Source organism: Impatiens glandulifera, chromosome 5 (assembly GCF_907164915.1).
Source record: "Impatiens glandulifera chromosome 5, dImpGla2.1, whole genome shotgun sequence".
Classification (NCBI taxonomy): Eukaryota; Viridiplantae; Streptophyta; class Magnoliopsida; order Ericales; family Balsaminaceae; genus Impatiens; species Impatiens glandulifera.
In genome coordinates, this window is record NC_061866.1 from 41,145,381 (window position 1) to 41,162,065 (window position 16,685).

Here is a 16,685-nt window from a genome sequence, read left to right on the forward strand (position 1 = left end):
TTGCTCTTGTGAAAAATGGAGTAGATATCATAAAATTGAATTATAAAGATAAAATATGCATTTTATTGTATATTGAACGTGATTAATATTTATTATTTATTATGTATTTTATTTTATTATAATGTTTATGTTATGTATTTATTTTATTGTGATGTAATGTATTTTATTTTAATTTTTATGTAATATATTTTATTTCAAGTTCCCGTTTATGTAATGTATTCTATTTTATTTTAATTTATAATAGCTATTTAAATTATTTAATTTAGTGTATTTAATTTGAACTATATATATTATATTTATAGATTTAAATAAAAATAAAATATATGTGTTATTTTATTTTAATATTTATATAATATATTTTAATTGAATTAATTAATAGTTTAAAAGTGGGGATATTAATTAATAGTTGAAAGAGATAGAGGAGTTAATTAATGAGTTTAGAGAGAGGGAGAGAGTTAATTAGTGGGTTAAGATAGAGAGTGAGTTAATTAATGGATTGATTAATGATTTAGAGAGAGAAAGGTGGGTAGTTTGGGAATGTGAATGAAAAGGTGGGTAGTTTGGGAAAAATTGTTTGAAAGGTGGGTAGGACAGGAAATGGTTCTGAATAGTGTAGTTTGGCTAAAAAGCTGTCTTAATTGGAAAAAAAAAAGCTGTCTTTGACATGACAAGACAATACTCTCTTTGCATGCATATGCATGCATTCTATTTGCAGACAATCACCCACCATTCACATGTACTTATTATTTACTTTGTTTGATTTAGGTTTTATTAAAACTTTGATTATTTGGTGAAAACTTTAATTTATAAAACATATTTAAATTAAAAAATTATAATTACTAATCAATTTTTTTTAAACAACTCATAAATTATTACTAATCAAATTTTTTTAAACAATTCATAAATTATTTAAAAGATGTGCTGCAAAAGAAGGCCTAATTTTTATTATTTATCATTCACATTTTCTTGAATTGTTAGGGCCTTGTTCGGTTATGGGTTTTTAAAAGAACCAAGAGAGAGAAAAATTAATTGATGGGTGATAATTTTGAGGAGATAATGATTATTTTTGATAAAAAAAGACTTAAAATGCATTGATATATATAAATAAAACATAAAATAATAATTTAAATTAGAGGGTATTTTAGTATTTTGGTTAATGAAATAAATGATATGATTGTTGAGAAGTGATTGATTAAAAAATTGATTTGCTTTGGATTTTTTAAATAACCCAAAGAGAACAAGGCTTAGGGTTTTTTGGTTGGCATTTATTTATATAAATTTTAGATTTAAAAATATCTTAATTATGTTAATTTTAAGAAATGTTTTTTGTTTATTGGTTACAAAGATTAAAATAAAATAACGTATAATATCAAATATTTAATATATATATATATATATATATTACTTTAATATTTTAATTGATGAATTAAGTTATATATGGATAGATTATAAAATATAATATTTAATTATATAATGATTTTTTTTTATGTAGAGTCTAAATTGAATCAAGTAATTTAACTCATAATATAAGTTAAGTTGAACAATTAGGAGGTTATATAAATCAGATTTTAAAAGGGAGTTTTTGATTTGACGTTTAGGATGGGTATATATTGTTTGTGTAATAATCTAATATACTAATTTCGCATAATAATTTAATAAAAAAAATTATAATCAAATGCATTTTTCGTTTAAACGAATTTTTCTATTTACCTCTTATTCTAATTACTAAGCTGAATTATATCAAATTTCTTAAAGAATAAACCAATCAAATGTACCATAAAGTAAAATAATAGTATTCAGATTTTCAAAAGCACATGTACCATTAAAAAATAAAGACTTCTAAGTTCACAAGGCGTGTTCGAATTGAATTTTTTTTGAAATTGAGAGGAAAAAAATATAATTGGTAATGATTTTGAGAAAATAATGATTATTTTTGATAAAAAGATTTAAAATGTATTGATATATTAATAAAATAAAAAATAATAATTTAAAATAGAATGTAGTAATTGATTAAAAATTTATTTTTGTTGGGATTTTTAAAAATCTTTAGAGAACAAGACCTTAGGATTTGTTCTCAAGTTATTTAAATAATTTGGAGAAAAAAATAATGATTTGTGATAATTTTTAACCGATGATATTTTTATATTAAAAATACTTAAAAAGTGGGCATTAATATATACAAATAAAATATAAAATAATAATTTAAAATAAAAAATATTTTAATATTTTTAATTAATGAATTAGTAATTTAACTATTTTTTTTAAATAAAGAGAACTAGTATTGACACCCTGTTTCAATTCAAAACGCTTTCAAATGAAATCGAACTCATGACATTTTCGTTTACTAAGTAAACTTGATGAAAATAAGAGTGAAATAATGTTGGAGTGACTTTAGTTATTTAAATAATTTAAATGAACAAGTTATAACAATATTACATTATTGAAAATCATTTTTGAAATTTATAAGTAAATTAAACTTTTATAAAATTGAAGTAATGAATAAATATTTACTACAAATTCAGAAAGGAAAACCAAAATTTTCTTACAATATAATATATTATAAAAAAAATAAAAGATATATAAAATTAGAGTTTGTTAGTGGAGAAGTAAGTTATTTAAATTTTAATTTGTTAAACTAATATAGTATTTATTTTTTAAAAATAAAATAAAAGTATTTTAATATTTTGATTTACAATTATGATTGAATTTTGAGAAAAACTTCTAAAACAAAACAGCTCAACATAAATTTTATCAGCACATCATTTATTCATATTTCCATGAAAAAGATTCAATAAATCTATTGGTATTTCCATGAAAAAGATTCAATAAATCTACTATATTTTATGTCAAGTAATATATGGAGTAACTCCCAATATTTTTTGAGTTATTTTGGATTAATACTAAATAATTGTGTATTTTGTTAGTTGAGTACAAAATAAGAATTTAATTTAAAAATTAAATTAATTTTAATTAAATCAATTAAAGAGTTGTTCAAAATTAAATTATAAAATAATATCAACAAAATCTAAACAACTAAATGAAAATTTAAATATTAAATAATATAATATAGACATATTTATAATAATTATAATAAATAAAATCAAACAGTTATAATTTTTTCAAATAAATGACTCAAAAAATATGCAGCACAATAAGTGATTTTATTTAAGTAAAAAACAAACCAATCAACAGTAAAAATTATCCTTGGAACCAAGGGTGATAATTGACCATTAACATATTCGTTAAAGATTAAAATTGAAAAACTTATAGGAATAATGAGAATACGTAACTATTTATTGAAAAAATATAACACATCTTCAAATCCTATATCAAAAAATAATCACCGGGTACGACCAACAAACGACTTACCAACCGCTTGAAAATATTATTCCAATTATAAAAATTCAGGATGAAAAACTCAATACAGCTAAATAAGATAATGAATCGAACAAAAACACAGCACAGTCGCGCCTACTAAAAATAAGAAGTGATGGGATAAAAACATTATGCTCTCCTTCAAGGGATTAAATTGAAAGAGCTTATAATTTCCTAACCTAATCAATTATAGATATTAGAAAAATTCAATCCAAACATTAAAGATATTCAGAAAGAGATATAAAAGCAAGTGATCAATGAAACATCATATTAGTAACTATTACAACAAAATAAGACAGAAAAATATGAGGTAAGAAAACTAAAACCTATAAGTATTCATCAAGAATACAACATTATCAAGTTGGAAGCACAATCAAATAAAACTCAAAATTCTGTCAAATCAGAAAGTATTGCTAATCCAATAAAACACCATTAAAGCACTTCTTTCCCCATGTTTCAGAAGAACAGGGACTACAAAAGACTTACTTTTTAACAAAGACTGCATTTGGTCTGGTTTTGAGTGAGCTATCCATCCATCTATCTGAAAACCTTTTTAGATTCCAGTCTGACCTTCAGTGGCGCCTCTGGGTAAATGAAAACAAATTATACACATAAATGGGACAAGAGAAAGAAATAGATGATTCACTCTGTATTGAATCGAATCAAATCAAATCACCTTTTGCTTTTTCCTTGTTTTTTCAGCAACAAAGGCAGGTTGGTTGTCAATGCTCTTATTCTCCTCCTCTAATGGTAAACTCTTTATTTCATTATAGAAACTATCCGTCAGACCAAGCAACCTGAAATGTGAAATCCGTTTAATTATCGATTACCATACTAATACTAAGTTATAACTTTTTTCTTTAATTCTCTCAAGGAAGTCCACTTCGGTGTTCTTAGTGAGAAACAAAATTTAAACCTTTGTTCTTGAAAATAAACATACCCATTTCTTGATCTCTTCATATGCTTCATTTTAGTTTTCTCCACCCTAGTTAGAGGGGCACGAGTGAAAAGTTCCTCTTCTCTCCTTGCACGGTCTTCCATTTTAGCTCGATAATTAGTAAGCTCCATACTTTCAACTCCAATTTCTTCTCTTACCTGCATTTTCAATCACACCCAACAAAAAGTACTTTAGAAAAAAAAATACTGTATTGATCTATCATTTATCATGCAACAACATTCTATCACTCACCTCCTCTGGCTTTCCTTCAAGATCATGCATCAAATCTCTGACATAGGAGTTTTGTGAAGCTTGTCGCAACGTCTGTTTCTCCAATCTTGCTGCGTTTCTTTCTTGCTTCGACATCTTATCTTCCTCCATTGAAGTGGGAGCAAACTTTGGAGGTCTATACACACCAGCAGAAGCCTCATCCTGTATAGTTCACCAGAAAGAAATCCAATCAACAAAATAAAATTTAAAAGGATTTTATGAGTTTGTTGGAGGTTATTTTTTAATAAATAATCCATTTTTTCGGAAATAACCTTGTTTTGACAAGAAAGTGAAATATTTGGGGTTATATGACTAAACACTTTCTAGAGCTGAATTTAGGCCTGGACAATAAAACGTCAACAAACTTATGAATATATGTCTAGTTAAGTTAAGTTCCAAAACATTATATCATATAAATCAACAACCAAACGTGATCGTGACCAAAAAAAATATGTTTCCAAGGAAATTTATGGACGTTTTCTCCTCCAAAACCGAGCTTGAGCTCCAGAAAGTGTTTCCAAATGGGCCAGTAGTATTTAATATTATAAAATGTTATAAATAAAAGAGTAAAAATTATATTAGTAGGTAATATGATTGATGATGGGATAAACAAATCCAAATAATCTTTTATCAAACAAGCCTTGATCTCATTAAACCACTACTATTAAATCATGAACTAATTTACCAAAATACACTTTACTTAGCTCTTTATAACATTTATTTTAATCATTTGATTGATGATGGGATAAGCAAATCCAAATACACTTTACTTAGTTCTTTATAACTAATTTACCAAAATACACTTCTATGACCATTTTTTATATTAAAGAAGATTCTTCAAAAAAGACAAATATATTATTTCCAAATAAACCACACTAAAGAAGCAAATACAATAGCCTTTGGTACTCACCTCAAGAACTGATTCGGTTTTGCTGATAAGCATATCTGGATTAGGTCGGTATTTGAGCAAATCATCTTCCTTCTTAGATGGGTCTTCAACAGTAGCATTTACACCAGCACTATCCGTTGATTTTTCTGAAACTCTCATTAGCTTATCGGTTTGGTACTGAAGCTTCTTTTCAATGGGTCTTATCTGTGTAAAAGGGGAGAAAGTGAAAGAATATGTGAGAAAATTGGAATGGACAAACAATAAAATAACTTTATACAACACATGAAGAAAGAAAAATAGCTCCATACCTTCTCCAAAAAGAGTCTAGTTTCCACAAGGCTTAGGACAACAGGATGGCTCTCTATTGAAAATCCTTTCGCCTTGCAAAGCAAATAATATACAAGTGACTGGCAATAATTCAGCAGCAGCAATTGTTTGGCCTCAAGGTAGCTCAAGCCATCAGAAGTTGGAAAAAGATTATCCTTCACCTATAGTATGATGCAAAATAGGATATATAAGCACATAATTCAGGTTACCATATAGACCAAGAAACAAGAAAGAAAAAACTATCAAAAGTTTACATAATTTTCCAAAATTATGTAACAGAAAGCTTAGATTTTGGAAAACAGATAATTGTTTTATTAGGAACTGCAATCTGCTATTATGCCAGAAAATCATCTTTCTATCATAATTACCATTTTAATTTCATCCTAATCTAATCAGTTTGAGATCGTGGTTTGATTTTAGGCTTGGTCTGAGATAACAACTATACTGTTATGAGTAAATCATTTGATTAAACACATTGTCAGTTTGTTGTAATCACTACTAATATTGTTTCAATTACATATATTGACTTACCTTCATTGAATTTAGGATGAAATAATCTTTAACTACTTTTCAAACATCAGTGAATTATAATCCTAGAATTAGAATCAGTAACAATGTCTCACCTTTGCTGTTAGAACTTGAATTTTGCAAGTAACTGTTTCTAACCCATCTTTCATTTCCTTCAACACTGCCAATAACTGGGGAGTTTCTCTGGAACAATCAAATATCAAAAGTTATACACTGAATATGTACATATTCCATAAACAAACTAACATATTGAGTAACAGTAAAACAGAAATCAGTAGATAGGTAAGATATGTATATGAATACTTACCTTTCAATCATATCAACATTTTTTGTGTTTTCCGAAGAATCAACCATAGCTAATGTTTTAAAAGTTTTCTCTCAATCGCAGGGTCACTCTTCAATTTCCCAACAGGATAATCGGCGACTGGATACTGAGTGCCGGCGAAGCTGTCTGACGGAGCCGGAGAAAAGTGTTGCCGTCGCTGTTGTGAAGTTAGGTTTTAGAATGAGAAGAACTACTCTGTAGAAAGAGGGAGAGGAGAGGGAATGGGTCAGGATTCTGGGCTTAACTATCAAATTAAATTAAATAAAACTATTTAGGGCTGGACTTTGGCTGAGATGGGCTGCCCAAGATATATTATAATTAAGTTAAATGAATGAAAGGATATTTTTCTTAAATTTATATATGATTTAAAAATGTGTTTTTAATTTTTATATAATTTTTTTATTCTAGGTGGGTACTGTCACTTACCGTTTTAATATAAAAAAAAACTTTGATGGCTAGCAAACCCTAAACCAAGGTGAAATTTGACTAAATGACCCTAGGAGGGTCTTAAATATGCGGATGACACGCATAAATTTAATTGTGTAAATGATCATTTTAAAATATTTTGACGAAATCATCTTCGTCGTGTAATGTGAAAGACATGATCGTCACGCGAAGAGAAAGCCTGTGAAATTATCCCCGTCGTGTAACGTGAAGGGGCACGATCGTCATACGAAGGGCACAATTATTCTGGACATTTTACAGACTTTTCTTTCGCGAGACGATCCTGCCCTTCACGTTACGCCACGAGATAATTTCTGCAAAATATTTTGAAGCGGTCATTTGCGCAGTTAACCCGCATATTTAAAGAACATTTTAGGGTAATTTCGTCAAATTTCCCAAACCAAGTACATATATCCGTGTACAATGAAAAAGAGAATCAAAATTTAGAGTTTATGAAGGTAAGTTTTAAAAATTTATATATTTAAATATAAAATAATTAAAAAATAATACTATAAAAAACATATATTTAAAATTATTTATATTAATTTATTTATTTGAACAAATAATGATTTTTTTAATTTATAAATATAAATTTGTTAATTTAATGTAAAAAATATAAAATCATAAAATTAAAATTATTTGTAGAGTCCTACCATTGTATAATCATATTATAGTAAATTTAAAATAATAAGAATTTAACTATTTAAGAGTTTATTTAAAACGAGTCTCGTTAACCTTATCTAAAATCGTAAAATAATTAGATTTTAAGAATAAATTCGAGATTTTAATAATTTTGTTCACCATACAATAAATGTATATATTTGTTTTATAATATAAATTTTCAAATATTCATTATTTTATTTAATTTATAAAATAAAATAAAATAATTTATAATACAATATTTTGAATTTCTGGTTATAAACACATATATATTAATTTGAAAATTTTAAAATATTTAGAGATCAATAGACAATTTAAAATTTTAAACGAAATTCAAACAGTTTTACTATTGTGATTTATAAAAAAATTAATCAAAAAAGAGATAAGAGATATAATTATAAATTCAGTACATTTTTTAATTCTCATCAACTTCTAATCATTTTAAAATTTATAAAATACATAAATTTATTAAAATAAAAAAAAACATATTGAAAATTATTTGTAATAAATTTTTATAATATAAAAATATACATGATTATTTCATATTTTAAATAATCTATATATATATATATATAATGATGTTTAATTTTTAAAGTGTCCGAATTGTCAGGTCGAGAGGTGTGGTTAATTTGAATATATGTGAAAATAAATGGATACTTGAGTTAGATTATGAGTTGACCAACTCATAAACTTAAAACGGTTAAAAATAAAATTAAAAATGTTATAGGTATGGTTCGAACTTGCAACATAACAAAACAAGTACAACCTTTTAACCAACAAGGCTAATAACACTTTATATTTTAAATTAACCCAAATTTTGATAAACGCGTGACATTTTAACAATATAAGTTCAACTTTTTAACTAACTAATCTATATATATATAATGATGCTTAATTTTTAAATTGTCCGGATTGTCGGGTCGAGAGCTGTGGTTAATTTGGATATATGTGAGAGTAATGGATACTTGGGTCGGATTATGGGTTGACCCGCCAATAAACTTAAAACGTTTAAAAATAAAATTAAAAATGTTATAGGTATGGTTCGAATTTGTAACCTAACAAAACAAATACAACCTTTTAATCAACTAGGCTAATAACACTTTACATTTTAAATTCAACACGTTTGACATTTTAACAATATAAGTTCAACTTTTTAACTAACTAATCTATATATATATAATGATACTTAATTTTTAAATTTCCGGATTGCCGGGTCGAGAGTTGTGGTTAATTTGGATATATGTGAGAGTAAATGGATACTTGGGTCGGATTCTGGGTTGACCCGCCCATAAACTTAAAATTGTTAAAAATAAAATAAAAAAATGCTATAGGTATTGTTCGAATTTGCAACATAACAAAACAAGTACAACTTTTTAACCAACTAGGCTAATAACACTTTATATTTTAATTTCAACAAAAAAATTTGATAAACGCGTGACATTTTAACAATATAAGTTCAATTTTTTAACTTACTAATATATATATATATATATATATATAATGATGCTTAATTTTTAAAGTGTCCGGATTGCCGGGTCGAGAGCTGTGTTTAATTTTGATATATGTGAGAGTAAATGGATACTTGGGTCGGATTGTGGGTTGACCCACCCATAAATTTAAAACGGTTAAAAATAAAATTAAAAATGCTATAGGTATGGTTCGAACTTGCAACATAACAAAACAAATTTAACCTTTTAACCAACTAGGCTAATAACACTTTATATTTTAAATTCAACCCAAAATTTGATAAACGCGTGACATTTTAACAATATAAGTTCAACTTTTTAACTAATTAATCTATATATATATAATGATACTTAATTTTTAAAGTGTCGGGATTACCGGGTCGAGAGCTGTGGTTAATTTAGATATATGTGAGAGTAAATTGATACTTGGGTCGGATTGTGGGTTCACCCGCCCATAAAAATTTTACTGTAATATTTTTTTCATGGTTTTTTATATTATTACTCGTGCAAATGCACGGGATACATGCTAGTTATAATTAATACTTTAACTTGTGTTTGTGTTGATAAGAGATTAAAAGTAGGAGTGGTCAAAATATTCGATTCAGCCGATCCGATTCGTTGACCTGGTCGATCCGATCCGAAAAAATTTGAATTCGATGGATATGATTCAGATATCGATCCGATTCGATCTGATATTTTTATCAGATTTTCAGATCAGGTACAGATCAGACAAAAAATAATTCGGATACCCAAAATCGATCCGGTGAGCTTTAAAATTCAAAAATAAAACAATATATTATAAAAATTACAAACTTTAAGGGCCTAACATTAATAGGTAGTATATTTTTATTATTTGTCTGAAATAGTATTTTGATAATTTTCAATAAACAATATCCGTAAATTAAATTAATTCTCTATTTATCCAAATAAAAATATTATTAAATAATTAATTATCAAAAAAAATAGAAATATGAAAAAATCGGATCGGTGGGTATTCGGTTGGCCGATTCGATCCGGTGTTTGCGGATTGGATAATGGTCGAATACTAGGTTGGATACGGATCACAATTTTTTTAAAAATAGAGGCGGATATTCGATATGAAAAACTTGATTGAATCGGACAAGTAGGGTTGTTCATCCCTAATTAAAAGTTTACGGAAAGACTAGAATAGAATATAAGAGATATTCTTTCAAAATAATAATCATATATATACTATATATTAAGATAAATAAATAAAAATAACTCCCACTAGAGTGTAATGTGTATTTGGCTCAATTTCATGTTTTTGAGTTCAGGTTGACAAGTTAATGGGTTGAACGTTATTAATTTCAACCTCACCTATTTAGTAATTCAGGTCAAAATATCTGACATGAACCTGACCTATTTATTTGTGATTGATCCGAACCTGATCCAATTGAACTGAGTTACCTAATCAACTCGAACTAAACCTGATATAATCAATTCGTATCTTTTTATTTCAAATTAAAATGACATTAACATATAACAAAAATAAGCTAAATCACAAATACGTTTATAAAAAAGTTTACAAAAGAAAATGAGCTAAAAGAAAATGAGCTAATGAAAATGAAAGAATAAAACTCAAAACCAACAAAAGAAACTTGTAAACGGGTTATCGAGTATTCTTTTGATATTTTAGGTCAACTCGATTTTGACTTATTTATTAATTAGGTTAAACAAATTGACATTATTTTGACTCAACAAAAAAATACATGACCATAACCTAATTTTTGTATGTTCAGTCTCGTGTTTTTGTGTCGGAACCAAAATTACCTGTCACACTCCCACTAGTCTAAAGTGAAGGTTCGAGGTGTCTTGGGGCTGAGCCGAGCTATTCCATTGTTACTCTTTGGAGAATATCCAACATGCCCATTTGTTGGTTAGGTAAGAAAATAACTAAAAATTATTTAGTCACTTATAAATTCATAAATTTGGATAGTTAGGTACAATGATATATTATTATTTATTTTATATATAATTATAAAATATAATAATTTTATAAATAAAATAAAAAATAAAAAAAATAAAATAACAAAACAAATTATTTATATAAGTTTATTTAATTGAATAAATATTACTTAATCTACACATTAAAATTCGTCTATAAGTTTTGAATTTTGAAATAAATAAACAAATTGTTCGGTTATTTTGAAAAACCTTTTTCCTTTCATAGTCACCAATTAAATTTTCCCGTAAAATAAAAAAAATACAATTGAGAGTATAAAAACATCATTTAAAAAAGATTCTTTTAAAAAAAAAAGTTAAGTACTTGATTACATTACAAAAAAAAAAAGCATCAACATTATGTCTTTTGGACTGTATGTACTTGATTTTGACTAATTATTTAAAAATATTTTCACACTTAATTGTCAATATATTTCAACTTAACTTTTCTAATTATTTAACATAAGCTCTAACCTAAATTTAAGGATAAAATAAAGAAAATAAAGCGAAGAAAAGTGAAGAAAAAATAAAAAATAATTTTAAATAAATGACAACCATTTCTTTTGGCCACGAACTAATTTCGTAAATAAGAATAAAATAATCCACAAAATTTTGGAATTAAAAAAAATAAAAATAAAAATGATTTAAATAATAAAAATAATTAAAAAAAATTGAAATTCACGTCACAAATTAATTTTGTGAACATTAATAAGTTGATTTCATATTTTTAGGATTTTTTAAGGGTGAAATTATAAATAAAAATAACAAATGAAAAATAAAAAATAAAAATTTAGTTAAACAGGCCTTAAAAAGATTTTTTTATTTTGATTAAAAACATTTTTTTTAACATTTTTAAAAGATCAAATGAGTAATTAGAAAAAAAAAGAATAACAAAAACTAAACCAACAGGGAATCATGGGCTAAGGGCCAAGTCGCGGACTAGGGTGCCATTCGACAGGAGTCAGGCGTACAACGTAGGTGGGCATGGTGTGATAGAGGCTCAATCGGGTGCAGATTCACTAGATTCTTGGCACGGGTTCGACAAGGGAGTTCGCGGGTGCGCAACAAGCTCCTTTATGGAATATATTAGAGAAATGAAAAGCTTAGAGCTTAAAATAGTGAAAACGAAATGAGAGTCTATTGGCTTGTGTGTCGTCTTCCAAACTCTTTTATGGGATATATAACACCACTAAAAAGAGGAAGTGAGCTAATTCAAATCTTATTTAGATCAATTTTTCGATTTTTTTGGACCAGTTTTTGTAGGATAAAATTCAAAATGTGTGGTCCTTAATACTTGAATCGGCTGGCACATTTGAACTCCAAATATGGCCCGATCATGAGACATTTTTCGGGAATTAATTTGGTGGATAAATAAGAGAGTTAAGGATTTAAAAAAGAAATGAGATTTTCCTCATTTTTGTCTAGCTGCTCCGCAAATAGGGCAGATTCAGGCCACTAGGACACATTATGCAAGGCGATGGGAGGTCTACATGAGAACTAGGTTACTTGCCTTGTGCCTTGGGTCCATGCGTGAGGCTTGCGTTTGGTTTGGGCCTGGCCTTGGCTCCACGCCTTGAGTTGGTCCTCCTAAGTGTTGACCTTGTGCGCCTAGGCCATTGACAAGCCTGTCCGACGTTTGTACACAGTGTCACCATGACTTTTCCGATCCAATTTTTTCCTTCAAACCTCAATTCTTAAAAAAACAGACATAATGGAATTAATAATAGATATATTTATTTCATTTTATATTTTTATCAACTTATTCATTTATTTTATATTTTGGGTTTTATTTAAACACTTGTTTAGAATTAACAATTTTTGGAATTCGATTGATACAACATTATATACAAAATAATTATTTATTTTAAATCCGTGTAATGAGGTCGTCTATGAATTTTAGAAAATAATTTGTTCGGAATTTATTTATAAAATTGGAGAGTTAAAAATGAATGTCTACACTTATTTTTAAATTTATTTTATTTAAGTAAAATCGTATAAAATAAAATAAATTTGGATTAGGCTGCAATGAAATGAAAATAAAGGTTTTATTTTTTATTTTTATTCTTTTTTTTTTGTAATAAGTAGAAGGATAAAAACGATGAAGAGTGCATTTGTTATCGCTGATCTGTTCTACTTAATAAATTTGTTTTAATGCTATCCCTGTCTGGTATTCAAAATCTCGGCAAAATACCGTTTATACAATATTCTCTAATATAATAAAATTTGTCTATGCTAAAATTAAGTTTTTATATAATATATTGTTATATATTAAAAATTTATACTATTATAAAAAATAAACTTAAAATTCTTATAAAATATGAATAATAAATAAATATATTGTGATGTAAAATATTTATTTGTGTTTAGACCGAATTGTATGAAATTGGAGCGCAAACTCAAATACTATCCACCCCATTTTCGATCAACAACCTATCAAACTGAAAAATCAATCATAAACGGAACAATTTTTATTGAAAAATCGGATTATAATTGCATCTTTATAAAGAAGTATACTTGGGAACAGAGACTACCAGAATGATAGATGACGACAAACAACCATGTGTATAACAATGATAAAATCCTTTAAAAAATAAGCATATTACAACTTAAAAACAAACTATGTAAGATAAGAGAGATAGAGAGTAAACAATCAGGAGGAAAATGAGAAGGCAAAGAAATGCATTTTTTATTTACTTTAATTTTATAATGAGCTCAAATTTTCATTTAAAAATAGGTATATTTAGCAAGATATATATGATAACACTATACACTATTTTGTCCCAATTTTAATTATAGTTTGAAATTGTTCCCAAAACTAAATAAAAATATGCAATTTGGTAGTAGTGGACTCCAACCCGAAGTAAATAGTATCCCTCACATTCAACCATTCCTTTAACTAGAAAAAAATAAAGAAAAATAAGACTCATTTATAGCAATCCAATAAATATAAATATAGTTATATCATTACATATTTTAACAATATGTTATAAATATAATTTAAAATAATTAAACTTGTTAAAATTTTCAAAATATCTATTGCCTTAAAATATTTTATTTTAATTTATCACAACTAAAATTTATAAAGAAAATCTTAATTTTGTTGCTATTTAAACATATAAATAATTCAAAATATATATTATAAAAGAATATAGCCAATACATATTAAAAAAGCTGTATGATTTTGAATTAATAAATTTTAATGAGAGTAAAGTAGGGCGTATAATGACATGACCAATAGTGCCCACCATGAAAATTGGGTTGCATTAGACTAAAATGTTTTTTATTTTGTAAAATTAAGAAATATAATTTTTTTAACTGTGAAAGAAATAAGAGAAAGGAGAAAAATAAAGATTTTTTTTTAAACTTTAGTCTTACCTTAGCACTAGCAATATATAGCACTTGGGCTAGCCGGGCAGAACATCCATGTTTGTGTTATCTATTTGAGAGTATATATTGATCTATAAATGTTACACTCATGATTTAAAAATATGTAAAACAAGCCCTTCAAGTTGTGCCATATATATAAAAGAAAAACATTAGTAACATCTAACTCATTAATTAAGATTAATATGTCAATAATAGTAAAATATTTTATTTTTGTGTTTTAGTGCCATCTTTATTTTTGTGCTTCAATTTGAAAATTAATTTACATCACATTAAGAGATTACTTAAGCATAATAAGTCAATGGTGAAGCAATTTTGTTATTCTTATATTATCAATTGCACACTTCTTTAATGCATTTTCTTTAGTGAGATATTTTAGAGGATTTTATGGTAATACCATGAATCTTGCTAGAGTTATGCATATCTTGTGGACCAATTGAGGGAATGACTCCATGATGTTAGAGAGTCATGTTTCATTGTTTGAAATTTTGAAAACAAGTCCAATATAAGGAGATGAGTTATCATGATTTCATAATTGATCAATTATCATGTTTATTAGTACATTTAAAATTTAGAATTGAAATTTAATTTTAATTATACCAAAATTTAAATAATATAATTTTTATAATTTTTCATTACTGTTTTTAGCTCAAAATTTTAATTTTAATATATTTTATTTTTACAATTTATCAATTAAAACACGTCGTGTTGAATCAATTTTTTTATATTTTAATTTAAAATGTTAAAATATTAAATAAATATATTTTTTCTCAATGGATTCAAAACATATACAAAACATTTTTACATCGTCTATAAATCAAATCAGTATTTTAATAATATAGACAATATATATTCAAATTATTTTTAAAAATAAAAATTATAATTATTTAATTTTTCAAATATATGAATTGAAACTCTTTTGAATATTTCTCTATATTTTTATTTTATTATTATCATTTTATGAAAACAAAGTTTATTTTTTTAGGGTAGATAGGTTAGTAAGACTCACTTTATTCATTTAGTATGTTTTAGAGGGAATCCAACATTAAACCTTTCTTCACTTGGATATACTCTTTCTAATCGACCTAGTTAAACATTTAGATTGCTTCTCTATGTTTTTAATTTACATCTTGCATGTATAGATCCATTTCAACTTCTACCAACAAATATTTAAACCTGGAATCTAAGGCCAGCTAGCTGATGGTTTAATTGCGACGTACAGAATTGTTCTATTGGCGAGACATATATTAAATTGGCTCCTGGTTTCAAAAATTACTCCCCACCTAATTCTGAGAAAAAAAAGTAAATACCCAACATGAAATGCCATTTCTAAAAGCGCTTAATTACTAGCTTAACTAGGCACTTTAATGCCCTCAACTGTCCACTTTCTTTTGAACCCTATAAATACAAGCCTTCTCTGCTCAATACTCCACACCACCTACAAATTATAGAATTAGCATTAAGATTTATAGTAATATTTGTGAGAGAGATGGCCTCCCAGTTGTACTTCTTGTTTGTCCTTTCACTTGTCCTAGTTCATGCAACTGCTAGGAATGTCCCTACTGGTGACAATGACCAAAAACAGGTCATTGTTGATGGTAAGGTGGCTGATGGTAATGTTGGAAAAGGTGTTAAGGACAAGAAGTGTGTAATTGGAGGGTTTGCAGCAGTTGGTGGGGTTGCTGGTGTTGGTGCGGTGATACCCGTCGGAGGACTTGGCGGTCTTGGTGGTGCTGGTGGAGCTGGTGGCCTTGGTGGAGCTGGTGGCCTTGGTGGAGCTGGTGGCCTTGGTGGAGCTGGTGGACTTGGTGGAGCTGGTGGACTTGGTGGTGGTGGTGGACTTGGTGGACTTGGAGGTCTTGGTGGCGGCATTGGTAAAGCTGGCGGTATTGGAGTTGGTGGGATTTTGCCTTGAAAATTGGACGAGATGACGATCTTTTGATCTATTTGAGTTCTAGTTAATGTTTTTATCTATTATTGTAATGTTTTCATGTTGAAGTTTTCATTTTATGCATTATCCAGTACTATTGTAACATGCATGCAACTTTATTTACTAGCTAGTAATTTTGATAATTGCAGCTTGTATTCTAGCTAGTATTTTGAATTATCAAGAAAAGT

The 16,685-nt window shown here is 27.0% G+C and overlaps 2 protein-coding genes across 2 annotated transcripts; one reads left to right on the forward strand and one right to left on the reverse strand.

Moving 5' to 3' along the window:
- Positions 1-3,681: 3,681 nt before the first annotated feature.
- On the reverse strand, positions 3,682-6,680 carry LOC124939360 (neuroguidin). The gene is made up of 7 exons (XM_047479840.1): positions 6,634-6,680; positions 6,422-6,509; positions 5,780-5,959; positions 5,493-5,675; positions 4,565-4,744; positions 4,316-4,470; positions 3,682-4,172 (listed from the first exon to the last, which is right to left on the reverse strand). Exons 1-7 carry the CDS (start codon positions 6,678-6,680, stop codon positions 4,043-4,045), a joined length of 963 nt encoding a protein of 320 aa, XP_047335796.1. The 3' UTR covers positions 3,682-4,042.
- A 9,376-nt stretch (positions 6,681-16,056) lies between these two features.
- LOC124939361 (glycine-rich protein 23-like) lies at positions 16,057-16,482 on the forward strand. The gene has a single exon (XM_047479841.1). It carries the CDS (start codon positions 16,057-16,059, stop codon positions 16,480-16,482), a length of 426 nt encoding a protein of 141 aa, XP_047335797.1.
- The last annotated feature ends 203 nt before the right edge of the window (positions 16,483-16,685 follow it).

What these genes read in the sequence shown, in the direction of transcription:
- LOC124939360 (XM_047479840.1), bottom strand. Translation starts at nt 6,680, where the DNA reads ATGGTTGATTCTTCGGAAAACACAAAAAATGTTGATATGATTGAAAG. An exon ending in CTAGACTCTTTTTGGAGAAG is followed by an intron (nt 5,676 to 5,779) that starts GTATGGAGCTAT and finishes CCTTTTACACAG; the next exon opens with ATAAGACCCATTGAAAAGAA. An exon ending in TTGAAGGAAAGCCAGAGGAG is followed by an intron (nt 4,471 to 4,564) that starts GTGAGTGATAGA and finishes TTGAAAATGCAG; the next exon opens with GTAAGAGAAGAAATTGGAGT.
- LOC124939361 (XM_047479841.1), top strand. Translation starts at nt 16,057, where the DNA reads ATGGCCTCCCAGTTGTACTTCTTGTTTGTCCTTTCACTTGTCCTAGTT.